Source organism: Bos indicus x Bos taurus, chromosome 4 (genome assembly GCF_003369695.1).
Source record: "Bos indicus x Bos taurus breed Angus x Brahman F1 hybrid chromosome 4, Bos_hybrid_MaternalHap_v2.0, whole genome shotgun sequence".
NCBI lineage: Eukaryota > Metazoa > Chordata > Mammalia > Artiodactyla > Bovidae > Bos > Bos indicus x Bos taurus.
Genome location: NC_040079.1, coordinates 109,276,391 through 109,296,890, shown reverse-complemented (window position 1 = coordinate 109,296,890; position 20,500 = coordinate 109,276,391). Strand labels below are relative to the sequence as shown.

General features: G+C 38.3%; 1 protein-coding gene across 1 annotated transcript in view; it reads right to left on the bottom strand.

Moving 5' to 3' along the window:
* Positions 1 to 1,758: 1,758 nt before the first annotated feature.
* The window catches only part of SAMD9 (sterile alpha motif domain containing 9), a 30,932-nt gene continuing 12,190 nt past the window's right edge, over positions 1,759 to 20,500 (bottom strand). The window contains 6 exon segments of the mRNA XM_027540174.1: positions 1,759 to 4,707; positions 4,710 to 6,086; positions 6,089 to 8,323; positions 8,326 to 8,343; positions 8,346 to 9,146; positions 16,990 to 17,142. Of these exon segments, the coding sequence (XP_027395975.1) occupies positions 4,397 to 4,707; positions 4,710 to 6,086; positions 6,089 to 8,323; positions 8,326 to 8,343; positions 8,346 to 9,138 (4,734 nt within the window). The 5' untranslated portion in view covers positions 9,139 to 9,146; positions 16,990 to 17,142 and the 3' untranslated portion in view covers positions 1,759 to 4,396.

The window sequence follows — 20,500 nt, the reverse complement described above, 5'->3', positions numbered from 1 at the left end:
CAGAGAATAATAGTACACATGCTTTAATTGGTGCTGGGCTTCCTGACAGTAGGAAAAGAGAAGGTGAAAATCTATAGACATTTCAGTGCACAGGAGCTCTTTTTTTAGTATTTTCCAAGTTTCCAACAGAAAGACCTTTGGAGGAGCAAGAAATATAAAAACAAGTGAGGAAATAAAGTACAAATTTTTAAGAGAAATAACTTAGTCCATTTGAAAAGTGATCTTCCCTTTGATGTTACTGAGATTTCTTTGCTAATCTACATTCCAAATAACCAGAAGCAGAATGCCATTAAATTTCCAAAGTTCATTTGTGCCAGCCACCATTTGTTTGAGAGAGTTGATTAATATTTCTTTCTGAATGCTGAGTTGGGAAACTTCTTTATTTTTCAGTGGGGAAGTTGTACCAGATGGCTTGTGGGATATGAGTTCCCCGACCAGGGATTGAAACCAGGCCCAGGCAGTGAAAGCACTGAGTCTCAGATACTGAACTGCCAGGGGATTCCTGGGAAACGTGTATTACAATGACCTGATCAGCGATTTTCAAGTTAAAAAAATATATCTGATGCCTTCTCAGTCTAGGTTGACTCTGTCCGAATTGGGAGATAGAATAGGCAATTTGGAAACACCTTTCAGGAGATTCTGTTCAACTGAAAGTGCTGTCTTATGGAATAGTAAATAATTAATATTTAAATCTTACATTCCACATTTCTGTTTTTCAAGACCAGATTCCATGGACCTAGGGAAAATATAAAGCTAAATAGGTAAAGAGAATGATAGATCAATGTACTTGTCAAATTTGTCCAGCATAATTCAACTATTGTTTTAATTTGCAAAAAAGAAAAACAGACACACATTTATTACTCTGCTGTTCCTTGGCGAAGTGGCCTGGATGCTGATGATGATTATAATTATTATTATTATTTTGAGCAAGATAAGAAAGTGATCATGATCTTCTTGAGTTATAATGAAGGCCAATAATGAAGGTTGCTCAGTTGTGTCCGACTCTTTGCGACCCCATGGACTGTAGCCTACCAGGCTCCTCTGTCCATGGGATTTTCCAGGCAAGAATACTGGAATGGGTTGTCATTTCCTTCTCCAGGAGATTTTCCTGGCCCAGGGATTGAACCCGGGTCTCCCACAGTGTAGGCAAACACTTTACCATCTGAGCCACCAGGGAAGTCCCTCTTGAATTATACTATCATCTAAATTCCAAAGCTCTCACAAAATTGAGCAAACAGAGCCTGTACTTGCATACTAGGAAAAGGAAACATATTGCTGCTGGAAGCCACAGGCCAGGTCAAAAATAAATGTTTATATCACATGGTAAAATAAAAGAGGGATTCTACCCCAAGACCACCTTGATAAAGACCCACAGTTACTGCAGCTGCAAGGGAGAGTCCAGTCAAGGCAGCTCAGAATAAACAGCAGCCTAAAAAGCAAATGTGTTAGCACATTATCTCAAACCCTGCCCCACCTCATAGCCATCTGCTCGCCAGAGATGGTCTAGAATTTCTTGAAAGGGAGAGATACACTAGCAGGGCTGCCGGTCCCCCTCCCCTACAGATCCCCAAAAAGGGAGGGGCAGCAGCATGGGCCAGACTGGGACTCTGGCCTTCTTAGGATGAATAAGTAAGGCATACAGACAGAGTCCCCAAATAACGCATAATTAGATTTATCTGTGGAAAATGGATTTTGTGAGATAAAATTGTTCTTACATTTTAACTTTGGCCCTAAAATGACAGAACTCAGATACCAAAGTTGGATGATACACCAAGATGTGTATTTTCAAGGTAAATGTCCAAGAACCAGTTAGACAACTGACCTACAATAAAGATATAAAGAGTTAATAGCATGGAGCAGGGGTTGGCAACATTTTCCTGTAAAGAGCCAGATGGCTGTGCAAATATTTTAGGTTTGTGGGCTATATGGTCTCTGTTGCAACTATTCAACTCTGTTGCAACACAAAAGCAGCCAAAGCCAGTATTTAAACAAGTGAATGTGGCTGTGTTCCAATAAAACTTTATTTAAAAGTAAAAGACAGGCTGGATTCAGCCCACGAGCTGTAGTTTGTCCACTGCTGGCATTGAGGAAGAGAGGGTTTATGAAGAGGTTCTTTTGGTGACAATTCTCCCAAGCACCATGAGAATCTCATCCTGAGCCTGGGAGGTGGGGAGGAGGCTTCAGGAGGACTATGTGGAGTGCTTGATGCATCCCTTGACTGTATGGGGCATGTTGTTCTCAAGACTGGACATTAGATGCACTCTATACCATCGGTAGAACAAACATCCATAAGTACTTCTCACATACCTGCCTAAGCTGGTCTGAGTTCAAAAGGATCACCTGGGAAGGTAAGAGGACTCCAACCGAGACTATTTCTCTTAGAGCAGAACAAAACCTGGAACAGTATGGGAAGTGGCCCCAGAGAAATTATTGTGACTTGACATTCTCATCTCTAAATTGAGACTGTATTTGAACAGAGGACTATTTTATGCCAAGAGTGAGCCAATAAGTTATGAAGCTGAAATTTCATGCAGTGGCAAAGGAAAAAACCTCCTCCAGTGGGAAAAAAAAAATTGAATGGGATTGTTGAGGCAAAAACAGACAGCATTTCTTATTTGTTTTACAAATATTTTATAACAGAAAACTTCAAAAGCACAGTCCAAAGAGAAGAGCAGAGTCTGATGACCTCTCAGGCCCTCATAATACAGCACTTGTTAACTCTGGTTCAATCTTGTTGCAGCTATAATGCCCATCTACTCTCTTTAATCCATCTCCGTATCCCATACACAGAATTACTTAGAAAAACATCCAATGTCTGTATTTCCTTTAAATTGAAAGTAAGATCCAGAGGTTTGATTTGATTCGGGTCCATTTATTTGGTGAGGACTGTCTCCGGGTTACAGTGAGCACTCCTATAGCGCTTCCAGGACAGTAATTTCTGCTTCTCTCTCAGCAATGTTAATATTGATCAGAATTTAGGACAGTTTGACTCATCTATTATAGTTCTTTATCAGCTTTTAAAAAAAATCAGTTTTAGCAACCATTGATGATTTCCCAGAGCCATAATTCTATTAGGGAAAATGACATTTTGAGTACCTCTCATTGGTTGTGCATTGGTTATATGTATACTTGCTAGAACAATGGGATCCCCTGGATTGGAGACTCATTAGTCTTTTCACAAGAGTCCTTTTTATTCCTTAGCTTTGGAATTTTGCTGTATTTTTGTTTGTTTGGAGGCCTATGAGCTTCTTAGCTATAGAAACAAAATTCACTTCTGCTCAATTGTCACCTACTTCATGAAAAGGAAGCCTGCTTCTCTAATCTACTTTGGTAAGATCTGCATACTTCTATAGGTATAACCTTCAGAGAACTGGTTGGTCCTCTGCTTTGAAAGATCCTTCAGTGCCAAGTACAGAGTACCTTCCCAGTCTGCCCGGTAAGATTACGTGTTGTTGTTGAGAGGTTTTCACCTTTTTTGTGAAATGGTTTTGCAGATAATGTAATGTCTTGGTACCATAACCACTGTCTTTTGATTCTGAAAAATTTTCACATTTGAGAAGAAAGTAGACAATCTTCCTCAATCCGTGCCTTGGTTGTTAATTGAGGGAATGGTGGGTTTCTGTGCATCTGAATGAGTGCATTCACTGCTTCTCATTCCTTCCGTGTTGTTGAGTCATTAAGTCGTGTCCTGCTCTTCTGCGACCCCATGGGATGTAGCCCGCCAGGTTCCTCTGTCCATGGGATTTCCCAGGCAAGAATATTGGGGTGGGTTGCTGTTTCTTTCTCCAGGGGATCTTCCTGACCCAGGGATTGAATGCGTGTCTCTTGTGTCCCTTGCTTGGCAGGCAGATTCTATACCACTGAGCCATCTGGGAAGCCCAATTCCATCCGGCTCCTTCTTATTCTGCCCTCAGTGGTGGTGTCCAAACCACGGAAGATATTTGATAGTTTTCACATCTCTTTTTCATCACAATCTATGTGGGACTTACAATGTGCTTACGAGGAAATATAAGTACTGTATGCACAGGGCCAAAAAACTAGAGGCTGTATCTATAAATTTGCCAACTTAAAGTATGGTGGGAGGAGAGGGTAGGACAAACAGAGAGTAGCAATGACATATATACAGTATCATGTGTGAAACAGGAGACTGGGGGAAACTGCTGTATAATAGAGGGAGTCCAGTTTGGTGCTCTGCGATGACCAAATGGATAAAATGGGTGGGGGCGGGGAAGAGGGAGACTGAAAAGGGAAGGGATAATTATGACTGATTCACAGAAGAGACCACCACAACACTGCAAAGCAATTATCCACCAATAAAAAAAAATAAGTATACATCTTGGGTCTAAAAAATTAAGTGGTATTTTGTCCATATTCCTGGAGGGAGAAGGCCAAACTCTTAAATAATCTCAATGTCGTAAGCAAGTGGGCCTCCAATGGAAAATCCCAGGTAAAAAGACACTTTTTCTATGCTTCTACCACTTCTGAGTTGACCCAGAAAAGCAGGTGTGATGGGTATTGTGATTTTTTCATTGATTCCATATTCTATGTGTAAACAATTATTTCCAACTCGTCCCTTTAACCGAAGCAAAAGCTTTTGGACTTTTTTCTCCTTCCATACATCTCCACTCTGCCACAAGAAATTAATATCAGCTGTCTTTTCAAAACATTGATCAATTTTTCCTTTGTGAACAAGTCTGTTCACACTGTACCTTTCCCAAGAAAGAAATAGGCAATTGGTTGCTTTGTACGATACATATGCTTATATTGTCCCCGAAAAGAATTTTCCAGTGACGAAGCATACTTTTCCATTAGTCTAGAATCTTGATCTAGTTGTTGGTTTTCCGGCCAGAATAAGAGGGAAGCTAGGAAATAAGGTTCTGGATACCGATACGACATTCCTGTTTGTTGTAAGAGTTCTCGAAGCTGATCTTTCAGTTTTTTAATTGGCTTCACTATTTTGGAGGTCGGTTTAATACAGTAGAGAATGATGTTGGCCAGGATGAAATTTTGCTTTTCCTTTATCAGGATTTTGACAGTGCATTGTTCAAAGAGAAAAGTATATTTGTCCATTATATCTTCCATGGTGTGTACAGCGTCTTCTTGAGCTTTGATAAGATATTCCAAGAGTCCAGAAAACTTGTCTGCTTTTAAAACTTCCAGGCTTCTCCGATACAGCTCTACCTGAAGCGGTACACTAAGCTTTGAACCAAAATCTTTGTTCTGTAATTCTTCTGAGGGGCCGAATATATCTGCATACTTCTTAAAATACCCAGCCACCTTTCTCCGAGTTTTGGCCTCTTCATTTTGTTTAATGTTGTTCCTAGGTTTTAGAAGGACAAAGTATTCATCAAAAAAATCAAAGGACTTTTTCAAAGAAAATTTCAAATTTGTTAGGTAAGAAATAAAGTTCTTGAGGACTAATTTAAATTCATTGTTTGCTTCTCCAGGAATATCTTTACTTCCTGATATAAAATTGATCATATCTCTTTTAGACAGTTCATTTTTATTGTCAAAAAAAGGAATGAACTGGAGAATCTGGATTGTGTAGAGCCCAACTTCTATCTCCCCTAGATAGCCAGCTGTATTGTAAGTATCATACCGCCTTTTTGACTTCTGATAAAATCTTTCCTTACCTTCATACTCTCTATCCTCACTTTGCTGTTGAGATTCCTTGAATGCATTTGAGGCCTGTACTGCTAAATCCAAAAGGTCAGATAGCTCCCCAACAGAAATGCTCCTGTTTCTTTCATTATCGTCCATCCACCATCTTATTTTACTTTTGAAGACTTGACCCAGTGTATCTGAGATATAAGAATTGTCAGGTTCTATCTTTTTTGCTTGATTTGCCCAGTGTAGAGCACTGTCAAAGTCCTTCTCTTTAATGTAGAAATGTCTTGTCAAGGCTTGGCAAATGAATGCATTTGGGTTGAACCGACGAATACCTCCACGTAATACATTTTTAACTGCCACGTTCCCTTCTTCTTTATGTAATGCTTCAATGAACGGGGAGAACAAAGTTCCCATTTCACCTTCATTTTCATTGCGCTGTCTTGTCAGCAGCAGTGTTTGCACATCTTCTAAAAATTGCTTCTTCCTATTCCAGTATCATAGAACAAATTTTCTGTTAGCATGTCCAGCGTAATTTGACTCTTATCCAAGTCATAGCTTATCTTCAATTCTTCCAGTGAACGAATGGCAATCAAAGGGTGAATAATGCGTACTCCACAGTAGTTCCCACATTCTACCACCTCTGTTTTTATTAGAATTGTAGAGTAGGTGCCCATTTTGTCTTCAAATTTTTCTGTTCCCCAGAAAGCTTTCTTGCTTGTGATTCCTAGGAACTTTTCACACTGTGATAGTGAAATGGTGGTATCTGGCACATATGAGTTAAGAAGGGCCAGAAAGGAAAAAAGCTTTGCTTCCTTGGTGGAAATATTTTGTTCTTTCAGGATATTCCTGACCACATCTTCTATGTACTTTTTATTAAAGTTGGTTTTCATAATCATGAAGGAATAAAAATCTTGAAAGTTTTTATGTTGGTCTTCAATTTCTTTCAATTTAAGCTCAAAAGCTCTCTGTTCTTTGGGAGACAGTTGTTGTATTAGGGCAATACTGTCTGAGATCTTTGCACTTTTTTCAGGATTCTGTGATCTCCTGCAATTTAGAATGATCACTAGAGGTTTCTCATATCGAATATACCTATTAGCTACAGCTGTATGAATAGAAGCTTGCAGAAGATAGACATTATCCTGTTCTTCAAAATCATCAACAAGCAGTAATATAGGTAAGTATTCCTGATTATTTGTTGTCCCATAGGTTATTAAATTAGTCACTTGTTCTCCAATTTCAGAAAAATCCACTGTCTTGTTTTTTAGCACAGCACATCTGAATTTCTTCCTTAGTTCCCAGAGAATATGCATAGCCAACGTAGTCCCACCACAGCCTGGATGATGATACAGATGAATAATTTTGACACATGTCGACTTAGAAGAATCTGCCCCTCTTTGAATCATTTCTTCAAGTTTTTCATATTTATCCCTTTTCACAAAAGGGGAAGAATAGTTTTCAGAAGAAAAGTAGAAATTCCACCATGTTACTTTGCCTCCTCGATAAAAATCTTCCTCTTTCAATGCTTTGAATTCAAGTAATTTTTTTTTGTCTTTCTCTAATATTGTATCTTCACATTCATTTTCACAGAGAATTTCCAGAGCAGTCATGATATCTTCTTCTTTTTTCAGAAGGACAGTAGATGAACCGATAGATGGTAAAAATCTCTTGGAAGATTGAGTCACAGATTTTAGCTTAAGAATAGTTCCATTTATCTCTTCAAGACTTAAAGAAGAAACACATTGGTTTGATAATTCATCTTGCTGTGTTGTTAATCTTGCTTCAAGTAGATCTTTCCATCCCTGACATATGCGTGAATCTACACAAATACACAATATATTTTCCATTCCTTTGAGATCTTGGTAGAAAGCACAGAAAGTCTCAATGAGGGGGTCTCTTGGGTCATCAACGGAGGAGAGTAATAGAAATACCACCAAAAACTTCCCTCTTGGCATTATGTCTTCTTGGGTAAGAAATGAAATCAGTTTCCTGACTTCAGATGCTTTTTCTCTTTGCCAGGAACTTGCATCTAAGGGTTTATACTCTTCACTGTCAAGATCTAACCGGCCATTGCAGAAAATCCAGCTGAGTTGTTGATAAAGATTCAGACTAGTAATCTTCTCAGTTGTGGTTTTCCCCTCCACATACAAACTTGGGAAGTGAAGATTTACTACTCGGGTTTCTTTGTATGCTTTGACCACACCCTTGCTCACAGATTCAGGATCAAACTCCAACACAGCAAACCATTTAATTTCCTTTAGGAAATCTAAGTGTTTGATTTGTGTAGGGTGGCATTTATTTATTACAAGAATGTACCAGTCGTAGTATGAATTATCTAACAAATCCTGATTTCCTGTCAACAATTTAACAAGCTTTGGCCCCTCGCTTTCTTTTTTATTTGTTTTCACTCTGCATTTCTCTTCTGCCTCTTTCCTAGATTCTGCAAGTCTTTTCAAATCTAATTTAAATGCTTTGAAATCCATATTACTTTTCATGATGTCCTTAGAACTGGCCCCATCTCGCACAAAGACTGAGAAGTTTGGACTTTGTTTCCATATTGTGTTGCTGCAATTTTGCATTTTAATCTGGAAATAATCAACTTCACATTCAGAATATTTTGGAACAACATCCACTTCAATAACAAATCTGTCAGATAGAGTACTGTTTGGCAGTAAAACTTCTACAAATCTTGGCTCTCGAATGCAGTTCTTTGCTTTTGGACCTGATGGTCTTCAAATATTGGTGGATCATCAGATTGAAGTGGTCAATGAGGGCTTCCTTGGTGATGGTGGTAAATTCCACGCCAACAATTGTTCCATGAGGTTTGTCCTTGACTCCAAAATGAATGGTGCCATTGGTACGTGAGTTCATACAAGCAGAAGCAAATCGGAACACCTCATTGCTAAATTTCATTTTAGCATCCTCTTCCGTGCCTGTTTCTGTGTTTGTGAAGGCTTTGAATTCATGTATTGGATCAATGAGATTGAGTGGTCCTGTTTCAGGCTGTAGTTTAAAATTCAATTTGTAACGATATGGATCACTGAATTCATCAAAAGGGTATGCCATGCATGTCGGTTCTGTGGATGGCTGCTTTTTCTTTGTGTCATCTATTTCATCTTCCATGAACTCATTTTTCAGTGACTTAGAACCTTTAGTAACTGTACTCACTGTAGAGTCATTAACCTTATCTGATTTCTTTTTATTCTTTTGTTTTGAAGTCCCTCCATCTTTCTGCTGTGTTTTAGGAACACTTTTACTGCCTTTTCCGCTCTTACATGTCTGGAAAGGATCTCCAGAGGATGTCTCCAGCAACTCTTTGAAGAGCTGTTCTATTTGGATAGCTGGTCCAAATGTTATGCCCATAGCAACAAGGTGATCTTTAGTTAAGTACTTCAAGATTGCACCACTCACATCTTGTGCAGTCAAAATTGCTCTGTGTTTTTGTTCAATTTTATGACTTTCTAACCACTGATTTACATCCTCTTTTGTCCAGTCATCTGTATTTTCTGGTAAGTTAAGTTGTGCTGCCATTCTGATACCTATGTATAGAAAAAGAAAAATTATTTAGTATTTTATAAAGAAATTTAAAAAATAATCAGTTTTTCAATTGACAATATGTGTGTGTCCTAGAAAATTGAAAATGGTGCAAAAGGATATACATGCCCTCTAATGACCCTATTGAGAGGAAATTACCATTATCAGTTTCTTCTATATCCTTCCAGAGAAATACTACCAAATAGAAATGCGTGAGCACTTTTTTCCATTCAAATGGCAACATACCATGCACAATTCTCTTTGCCTTGCTTTATTCATTAACTGCATCTTGGGGATACATATATACATACACACACATATATATGTGTATATATATGTGTGTGTGTGTGTGTGTGTGTGTGTGTGTGTATATATATATATAAAGAGAGAGAGAGAGAGAGAGAAGTTTCATCCTCCTTAATGGTTATTTTCTATAATGCGTGTTAGCTCTATTGTTTATAAATATTCAGTTCTGCTGTAGGAAATAAGAGAAACAAAAAAGGCTATATAAAACTAAAGAGAGATGGACATGTAAAATGAGAAGCATTTATGAAGCAAGATATAGAAGCAAGTAGTTTGTGAAACATGTTATAATAGACATAGATAAAGTAAATAGAGCTGCTGCTGCTGCTAAGTTGCTTTAGGCATGTCCGACTCTGTCCGACCCACAGACGGCAGCCCATGTGAGTGTTAAACATAGTTAGGAAGAGACTGAAGGGCCAAATAGGTATTAAATATTCATGAAGCACTTTATATGTTTAAAATTTTAATTGGGTCACCTACTGTTGACACCCATTCTGATCTTTTGTGTCCTGTAATTAAGAAACATAAACAAAATCCTGAGTGGTTTATCAGGCTGGTTGATGAGTTAGAGCTGCAGTCAGGCGTACATGCCCCTCTGCAGCTCTCTGATTGGTGCAAGTGGATGTCACTGACAAGGTATCTTGTATTTGTTGATTTCCCTTGGAAAGACCTTAACTTTCATTCTCAAAACCACACAGTGGAGAATGCTGACACTGCAGAGAGGGAGAGAGAGGATATATGAACTTGTATAACTCAGGTCATAAGACCCTTCCACTCTTCTTATATCGTATCCCAAGTGTGTTACCCATCTCTTCCCCCCTGCTTTTTGTTGTGTATTTAATTGATTTAATAAAGATGTGCCTCAAACACCTTAGATTGATCTGTGAGCCATTCAGTTTCATGACTTCTGGGATAGCTTGCTGGGCAGTGAATTTAGAGGTTACTATTACATTCATGTAAATTTTCACATAATAGTTGGTAATAGCTGATTCCTGGGCAGTAGCAAATGGCATTACTATTAAGTGGCATTACTATTCAGTATACAAATGGCAAGCTGCTATTTGGAAAACCATTGGCAATCCGGGTTACAGAAATATAGCAATGCTTAGGGGAAAAACAATTAGGCAATAGTAGTTAGCTTTAAGTACAACCCCAAAGGGCTCAAAAATGTGAGCTTTAAGTACAGCTTAAATAGTCAGCTTTAAGTACAATCCAAAAATGGCTCCAAAAATGTGAGCCATTCCTATAAAATCACTATGGGAGAATCAAATCAACAAAGAAGAAAAGTCTGGGGGATAGTGGAAAATAGACTATATAGGTACACTTCCATGAAATAATTAGTACACAGGCATATTGCCTACAAGAGGCAGATACAAACTCAGGTTAGTATTTACTTTCCCTTCCAGACATAAAGCTGCCAGACCAATGGCCCAAGGTTAAAGATATTATTCTCTGGTTAGCAATTCCTGTATTTGTATTCAGTGAATAAAAGATACACCTTATCTTTTGCTATATCAACACAAAACCCGCCAAAGATATGCACAATTGATGGAAATTCTTACAATATTATGACAACCAGAAACCACAGAGATGTAATGCCTTGTAAAAAAGGTTAATTAGGTGAAATTTCTTTCAGTAATTTGGCCTGCAGATACTGAGTAGCTCAAATTTAAAATAAGCTGGGGAAAGAGAGAAAGAGAAGAGGTGGGAAATTGTTTTAAGTGCACTAATTTTTAAAGTAAGCCCTTTTGTGGGACTATATCAAACTCAAAAACTATGCATCGAAGGACACAATGAATAGAATGAAAAAGTGACTTATGGAGTGGGAGAAAATATTTGTAAAGCATAGAGCTGATGAGGGGTTAATCTAGAATACGTTAAAAAAAATCTCCTACAACTCAACAACAACAAAACAAATAACCCAATTAAAAGTGAGCAAAAGACTGAAACATTTCTCCAAAGATGATATACAAATGACCAACAAGCACATGAAAAGATGTTCAACATCACTAATCGTTCATTTCAGTTCAGTTCAGTTCAGTCACTCAGTAATGAATCCCATGAATCGCAGCATGCCAGGCCTCTCTGTCCATCACCAACTCCTGGAGTTCACTCAAACTCATGTCCATTGAGTCAGTGATGCCATCCAACCATCTCATCCTCTGTCGTCCCTTTCTCCTCCTGCCCCCAATCCCTCCCAGCATCAGAGTCTTTGCCAATGAGTCAACTCTTCACGTGAGTTGGCCAAAGTACTGGAGTTTCAGCTTTAGCATCATTAGAGAAATACGAACCTAAAACACAATACTGTATCATTTCACATCTATTATGATGCTGCTGCTGCTGTTGCTAAGTTGCTTCAGTCGTGTCCGACTCTGTGCAACCCTATTATGATGACTATTAAAAACCTCCAGAAAATAACATGAATTAGTGAGGACAAGGTGGAGAAATTAAAGGAAACTTTGTGCACTACTGGTGGGAATATGAAAAGATGCAACCTACACAACCTACCTTAAGAGAATGGTGAAGGAAGTTCTCTAAACAGAAAATAATACGAGAAGGAACCTTGGTATATTAGGAAGGAGAAAAGAACATAGTAAGCAAAAAGCTAGTAAATATAATAGACTTCTCTTTGGTTTTTAAAACTTATGTTTGATTTTTAAACCACTGTCTGATATGGTTCTAAATGTATTTAGTGAAAATATTTAAGATCATTATACATGACAGGGTTAGGGGATACGAAGATTTCTATGCTTCACTCAAACTGGGAAAAAAAACCCACTATTGAACTATCATAAGTTATGTATACATAATGTAACATCTACAGAAACCAATAAAAAAGTTATATCAAGTTTCCGTCACACATACAAATTTGACAACTCAAATGAAATGGAACAATTCCTCAAAAAACAAACTTCTGTAGTCCATTTAATATGAAACAGATTATTTGAATGGTCCCATAACTTAAAAGAAAGCTAGATTTTTAATTTTAAAGATCTCCCTACAAAGAAAAATTTCCAGGTCTATATAGATTTACTGAAGAATTCTACCAAACATTTAAAGAATTAACACTGATTTTATATAATCTCTTCTAGAACACAGTAAAAGAGGGAATTCTTCTCAATTCAGTTTGTGAAGCTGGTAGTACCCTACTAGCTAAGCCTCTGCAAACCCAGCCTTGAGGTGAGCTTCAGTGAACCAAGACTCCTGCCTCACCCTAGTAACAAGAAGGTTACCGGAGACCCCAGGCTCAAGGTAGTCTCCTGCAGAATCAGGTTCCTGCCTTACTCCAGGACTGGGCCCGCTCCTATGAACCTAGGCTCTCTGTTTGCCCAGGTGCTGGGCTGGGCTCTATGAACACAGACTCCAGACTGGTTCCTTTGGAGTCAGGCTCCTGGCCTGCCCCAGATTCCAGACTGGCTCCTGAGGACCTAGGCACATGGCCAGCCCCAGTGTCAGGCTGCACCTCATGGACCCAACCTTCAGGCCAGTGTCAGCGGCCCCAGGCTATAGGCCAAATTCTCTTGCATCAGTCCATCACCAGGACTTCAGGGGCCAGGGTTACCCCATGGACCCAAATGCCAGCCCACCCTTATAAACCCAAGCACTAGTCTAGCCCAGCCACTGACCCGGGCACCAGGCCTGCCCACTTGAGGACGCCAGCATCAAGCTCATCTTCAGAATCTACCAGACAATTCACCTACAGTCTCTGGACAAGGTGACTGGAGAAGGCCTTTTCCTGCCTAAGCCCAATCTGTGAAGACTGGAAGAGGTGCTTACTTCTTCAAATGTGTAGACAATAATGCAAGGCCACAAGAATTAGGAATAATCAATGAAGCATGACACCATCAAAGGAAACTAATAAAGCTCCAATAAATGACCCTAAAGAAATGAAACTCAATGAACTACCTGATAAATACTTTCAAATAATCTTCATACAAAATCCTGTCAACTACAATAAAACACAGACAAACAAAATTAGTAAAACAATGAATGAACAAAATGAGAGGTTCAACAAAGAAACAGTGACCATTAAAAACAAACAGAAATCCTAGCATTGCAGAACACAATGATTAAATTGAAGAATTCAATAGAAAGCTTCAATAGCGGACTCATCCAAGCAAAAGAATCAGTGAACTTGTGAAGACAATACATTTGAAATTTTCCATTCAGAAGAGCAAAAAAAAAAGAAAAAGAAAAAAGAATGATAAAGTGAAAAAAAAGCCTATGTGCATTATCGGATACCATCAAATGTAACAATCCATTCATTGTTGGAATCCAAAGAGAAGAGAGGAAGAAAAAGGCAGAAGGTTTATTTAATGAAATCATGGCTGATATGACCCAGCAATCCCACTGCTGGGCATACACACTGAGGAAACCAGAATTGAAATAGACATGTGTACCCCAATGTTCATTGCAGCACTGTTTACAATAAGCTAGGACATGGAAGCAACCTAGATGTCCACTGGCAGATGAATGGATAAGAAACTTGTGCTACATATACACAATGGAGTATTACTCAACTATAAAAAAGAACGCATTTGAGTCAGTTCTAATGAGGTGGATGGAACTGGAGCCTACTACACAGAGTGAAGTAAGACAGAAAGAAAAACACCAATACAGAATATTAACACATATATATGGAATTTAGAAAGATGGTAATGACAACCCTATATGCAAGACAGTAAAAGAGACACAGATGTAAAGAACAGACTTTTGGACTCTGTGGGACTCTGAGGGTGGGATGATTTGAGAAAATAGCATTGAAACATGTATATTACCATATGTGAAATAGATCGCCAGTCCAATTTCAATGCATGAAACAGGGCACTGAAAGCCAGAGCACTGGGACAACCTGGAGGGATGGAGTGGGGAGAGAGACATGAGGGGGGGTTTGAGAAGGGGGGACACATGTACATCCATGGCTAATTCATGTCAATGTATGGCAAAAACCACCACAATATTGTAAAGTAATTAGCCTCCAATTAAAATTAAAAAAAAAAAAGTCATGTCTGTGAACTTCCCAATTGTTTGTGGGGGTGGTGGGGAGGGGTAGAGATTTGGACATTGAAGTTCCTGAAGCTCATAGATTTCCCCAAGAGTTCTGATACAAAAAGATCTTCTCTAAAACACATAATAAGACTAAATCAAAGACAAAGAATTTTAAATGCAGCAAGAGAAAAAAAATCCCACCTACATGGGAACCCACATAAGACTATCAACAGATTTCTCAGCAGAAATCTTACAGGCCAGTAGAGAGTGGGATGACATATTCAAAGTGCTAAAAGACAAGCGTTAACCATGAATACTTAAGAAACTTTCAAGTTGTCCTTCAGAAATGAAGGAGAGATAAGGACTTTCCCAGACCAAAACAAACAAACTGTAGAGTTAGTCACCACTAAACCTATCTTACAAGAAATGCTAAAGGGAGGCCTTTGAGTTGTAACAAAAATACGCTGACGAATGAAAAGAATATGGAAGTATGACACTTACTGTAATGGTGAAAATATAGTCAAATCCAGAACATGCTAGTACTGTAATGGTGGTAGATAAATCACTTTTAACTCTGATGTAAAAGTAAAAGACAAAAGTACTAAAAAATAACTGTGAGTAAAATAATGTGTTTATGGATACAATATGAATAAAAGATGTAAACTGTGGCATTAATAACACAAAATGTGGAGGGAGAAGTTAAAGTGTAGAGTTTTTGTATGTGGGTGAAGTTGTTATAAACTTAAAATAGACTGTTATATCTATAGGATAAATAATGTAAAGCTTCATGATTACTACAAGTAAAAAACCCATAGTAGATATACAAAGGGCTTCCCACGTGGTATTAGTGGTAAAGAACCTGTCTGCCAATGCAGGAGACTTAAGAGACTTGGGTTTGGTCCCTGGGTCAGGAAGATCCCTTGGAGGAGGGCATGGCAACCCACTCCAGTACTCTTGCCTGGAGAATCCCAGGGATGGGGGAACCTGGCAGGCTACAGTCCATAGGGTTGCAGAGTTGGACATGACTGAAGAACTTAGCACACAAGCATGCACAGATATACAAAACATAAAAAGAAAGGGGTCAAAGCATACCTCTACAACAAGTCATCAAATCACACAGGAGGACAGCAAGAGAGGAAGGAAGGAAGAAACAAAGGAATTACAAAACAGCCAGAAAACAACAAACAGAACGGCAACAGCAAATCCTGTGTGCATGTTTGCACAGTCACTCAGTCGTGTCTGACTCTTTGCAACCCCATGGGCTGTAGACCACTAGGCTCCTCTGTCCATGAGATATTCCAGGCAAGAATATTGGAGTAGGTTACCATTGCCTGCTCCAGGAGATCTTCCTGACCCTGGGATCAAATTCATGTCTCTTGCATCTCCTGGAGAGATTCTTTACCTCTTTACCTATCAATAATTACTTTTAAATATGAAAGAATTAAATTATCCAATCAAAAGATATAGTGTGTCTGAATGGATTAAAAAAAAAATCAGATCTGACAGTGATATGCTGTCTTTTCAAGAGACTCATTTTAGACTTAAGGACATACATGCAGTGAAAGTGAAGGGATGGAAAGACATATTCCAGGCAAATAGCAACAAGAAGAAGGCAGGAGTTGTTATAATTAGACAAGATGGACTTTAAGTCAAAATGGTCAAAAGAGACAAAGAAAGTTACTATATAATGATAAAGCAGTCAATTCATCAAGATGATAATATATAATGCACCAAAATTTAGGTACTTCAGTGTACCTAAAAATAAAGCAAGTATTAGTAAAACTAAATGGGAGGAATAGACATATACAATAATAGTAGGTGACTTCAATATCCCAGTTTTAACAATGGATAGATCATTCAGACAAAATATCTATCAGGAAACAGCATACCTAAACAACACCATAGGTCAGATGGATCTAACAGACATATTCAGTACATTCCATCCAAGAGCAACAGCATACACATTCTTTCAACGTACACATGGAACATTTTCCAGGATAGATCTTACATTAGTTCACATGAGAAGTCTTAACAAATTTAAGAAGCTTGAAGTCCACATCAAGTGTCTTTTCTGACCACAATGAAATGAAACTAGAAATCAATAATAGAAGGAAAATTGTATAATTCATAAATATGTGGAAGTTAAATAACATACTTCTGACCAACCATTTGGTCAAAGAATAAGTCAAAAGGGATATCAAAAAATATCTCGAGACAAATAAAAGTGGAAACACAACACACCAAAACTTATGAGATGCAGCACAAACAGTTCTAAGAGAATAGTTAATAGTGACAAAGGCCTACATTACGAAAGATCGCAAATAAGCAGCCCAATGTTATACCTCAAGGACAAACTCAACCTAAAGTTCACAGAAGGAATGAAATAATAAAATCAGAGAAGGAATAAGTGAAATAGAAACTAGAAGAACCATGGAAAAAGTCATATTTTCCCACTGCCAGACCTCTGGACTGGAAGGACTGATGTGGGGCTCAGAATCTCACTCCCATGAGAAAACCTGTGTAATATAATTATTCTCTTATCTGTGTGTCACCCACCTGGGGGGATAGGCTTTAGTTGTTATATCTTTAGTTGTAGAGGATCTTCTCTCGTAGGTTTCAGTGTTTTTCAATGACAGTTGTTCTGCAGATAGTTCTTCAGATGGTGATTTGGGTGTGTTCAGGAGGTGAGCTTAGGGTCCTTCTACTCCACTGTATTCAAAAGAAGATCTTTGCGTCAATACCAAGTTTCTTAAAAATAGTTTGTATCTCAAAGCAGCAGGGCATGAAGGAAATAACACTGCAAAGAGAAAAGAACCAGCCAAATCAGTGACGGAGCCATCAATCTTCTCTTGCTACTAAGAGCTATTGTTTTGTAACATAAACAAAATTGACAAACCTTGAGCTAGACTCAGAAACAAGTAGAGAAAACTCAAATATATAAAGTTACAAATGAAAGAGAGATGTTACAACTGATATCACAGAAATGCAGAGAATATTAAGAGACCACTGTGAACATTTATATGCCCCAAATTGGACAATGTAGAATAAACAAATAAATTCTTAGAAACATACAAACCATCAAGACTGAATCATGAATGAAGAATCTGAACAGACCAATGAGTAAGGAGTTTGAATTAGTAACTGAAACCTCCCAGACCAATAATGAGTAAGCAGTTTGGACTGGTAATTGAAACCTCACCAAAAAGGAAAAATCTCACACCTCATGGCTTCACCAGTGAATTCTGCCAAATATTTAAAGAAGAATTAATGTTAATTCTTCTTAAATTCTTCCAGAAAACGGAAAAGGAGGGAACAGTTATAAGTACGTTTTATGAGGCCAGCCTAATGATGATACCAAGGCCACTTAAGGACAATACAAGAAAAAGGAAATTACAGACCAATATCACTGATGAACATACATGTTAAGAATCATCAACAAAATACAAACAAATGTAACTCAACATTATAAGCATTATAAAGATCATATACCATAATCAAATGGGATTTATCTCTGGGATGGAAGAATGGTTCAAGATATGCAAATCAATAAATGCAACATACCACATTAAAAGAATGAAGGATAAAAACCATATGATCATCTCAATAGATCCAGAAAGAGTATTTGATGAAATTCTTTACTTGTACTATATGATAAAAATTCAACAAATTTGGTATAGAAGGGTTGGGGGTTATTACCTAAATGCAACAAAGGCCATATATGACAAGCGCATGGCTAACATCATACTCAGTAGTGAAAAACTGAATGCTTTTCCTCTAAGATCAAGACAAGAATTCCCACTCCCAGCACTTTCCTTCTATATAAAACTAAAAGTCCTAGCCAGAGCAATTAGCAGAAAAATAAATAAAGGCCTCCAAACAGGAAAAGGAAGCAGCAAAATTGTTTCTGTTTGCAAAGATATTATACACAGAAAACCTTGTGTGTGTGCTGAGCTGCTCAGCTGTGACTCTTTGAGACCCCATGGACTATAGGCCGCCAGACTCCTTTGTCTGTGGGCATTCTTCAAGCAAGAATAATGGAGTGGGTTGCCATGCTCTCCTCTAGGGGGTCTTCCTAACCCAGTGATTGGACCCAGGTCTCCTGCATTGGAGACGGATTCTTTACCATCTAAGCCTCCAGGGAAGCCCATAAAACCTTCAGTTCAGTTCAGTCACTCAGTCATGTCCGACTCTTTGCGACCCCATGAATCGCAGCATGCCAGGCCTCCCTGTCCATCCCCAACTCCTGGAGTTCACTCAGACTCACATCCATGGAGTCAGTGATGGCGTCCAGCCATCTCATCCTCTGTCGTCCCCTTCTCCTCCTGCCCCCAATCCCTCCCAGCATCAGAGTCTTTTCCAATGAGTCAACTCTTCGCATGAGGTGGCCAAAGTACTGCAGTTTCAGCTTTAGCATCATTCCTTCCAAAGAACACTCAGGACTGATCTCCTTCAGAATTGACTGGTTGGATCTCCTTGCAGTCCAAGGGACTCTCAAGAGTCTTCTCCAACGCCACAGTTCAAAAGCATCAATTCTTTGGTGCTCAGCTTTCTTCACAGTCCAACTCTCACACCCATACATGACCACTGGAAAAACCATAGCCTTGACTACACAGACCTTTGTTGGCAAAGTAGTGTCTCTGCTTTTCAATATGCTGTCTAGGTTGGTCATAACTTTCCTTCCAAGGAGTAAGTAAAACCTTAGAAGCTACCACCAAAAAAAAAGAGAAAGCCTTTAGAACAAAAAAAAAAAAAAAAAATTAGGAAAAGGTACAGGGTACAAAATCAGTATTAAAAAGCTACATTTCTATACACTAACACTAACTATAAACTATCTGAAAAAAATTAAAATGAGCTCACTTACAGTAGCACAAAAATTACTCAGGGATACATTTAAATAAGGAGGTGAAAGATCCATACACTGAACACTGTGAAACACTGATGAAAGAAACTGAAGAAGACACAAATAAATGGAAAGGTATCCTGTGTTACGAATTAGAAGAATATTAATAAAATGTTTATACTACCCAAATCAATTAGAGATTCAATGCAATAGTTATAAAATTTCCAATGAAATTTTTCACAAAAAGAAAAAAAAAGCCTAAAATTCATATGGAACTACAAAAGACCCATGAAAAAGTGATCTTGAGTAGAAAACACAAATTGCTTAAAGACTTAACTCTAAGACCTGAAACCAAAAAACTATAGATGAAAATAGAGGCAAATCTTCTTGACATCAGTCTGAGCAACAAGCTTTGGATATGACCCCAAAAACACAAACAATAGAAGCGGACACAGACAAATGGACTGCAAACTAAAAACTTCTGCACAGCAAAAGGAACAATGCACAGAAGGAAAAGGCCCCTATGGAATGAGAGAAAATACTGGCAAACCCTATCTCTTCAGTTCAGTTCAGTCGCTCAGTCATGTCCAGCTCTTTGCGATTCCATGGACTGCAGCACTTCAGGCTTCCCTGTCCTTCACCAACTCCTGGAGTTTGCTCAAACTCATGTCCATTGAGTCGGTGATGTCATCCAACCATCTCATTCTCTGTCGCCCCCTTCTCCTCCAAAATACACAAGGAGCTCAAACTACTCAATAGCAAGAAAACAAACAATCTAATTTGAAAAATAAACTAAGAACCCAAACAGACATTTCTCAAACGAAGACACGCAAATGGCCAACAGATATAGGAAAAAAGTGTTTAACATCACTAATCATCAGGGAAATCAAAATCACAATGAGGTAACCCCGTCACACTTATTAGATGGCTATTATTCAAAACAAAACTGATAGCGAGAGCTGGTGAGGATGTGAAGAAAACACTTGTACATTGCTAGTGGCGATGTAAACTGGTACAGCCATTATGGAAAACAGTATGGAGATTCCTCAAAAAATTAAAAACAGAATTACTCTGTGATCCAGCAATCTCACTTCTGACTATATGTCAGAAAGAAATGAAATAAATATTTTGAAGGGACAGTTGCACGCCCACATGCACTGTAGCAAATAAACATATTTACAATAGCTATGAGAAAGAAGGAAATCCTTCTATTTGTGACAATATAGA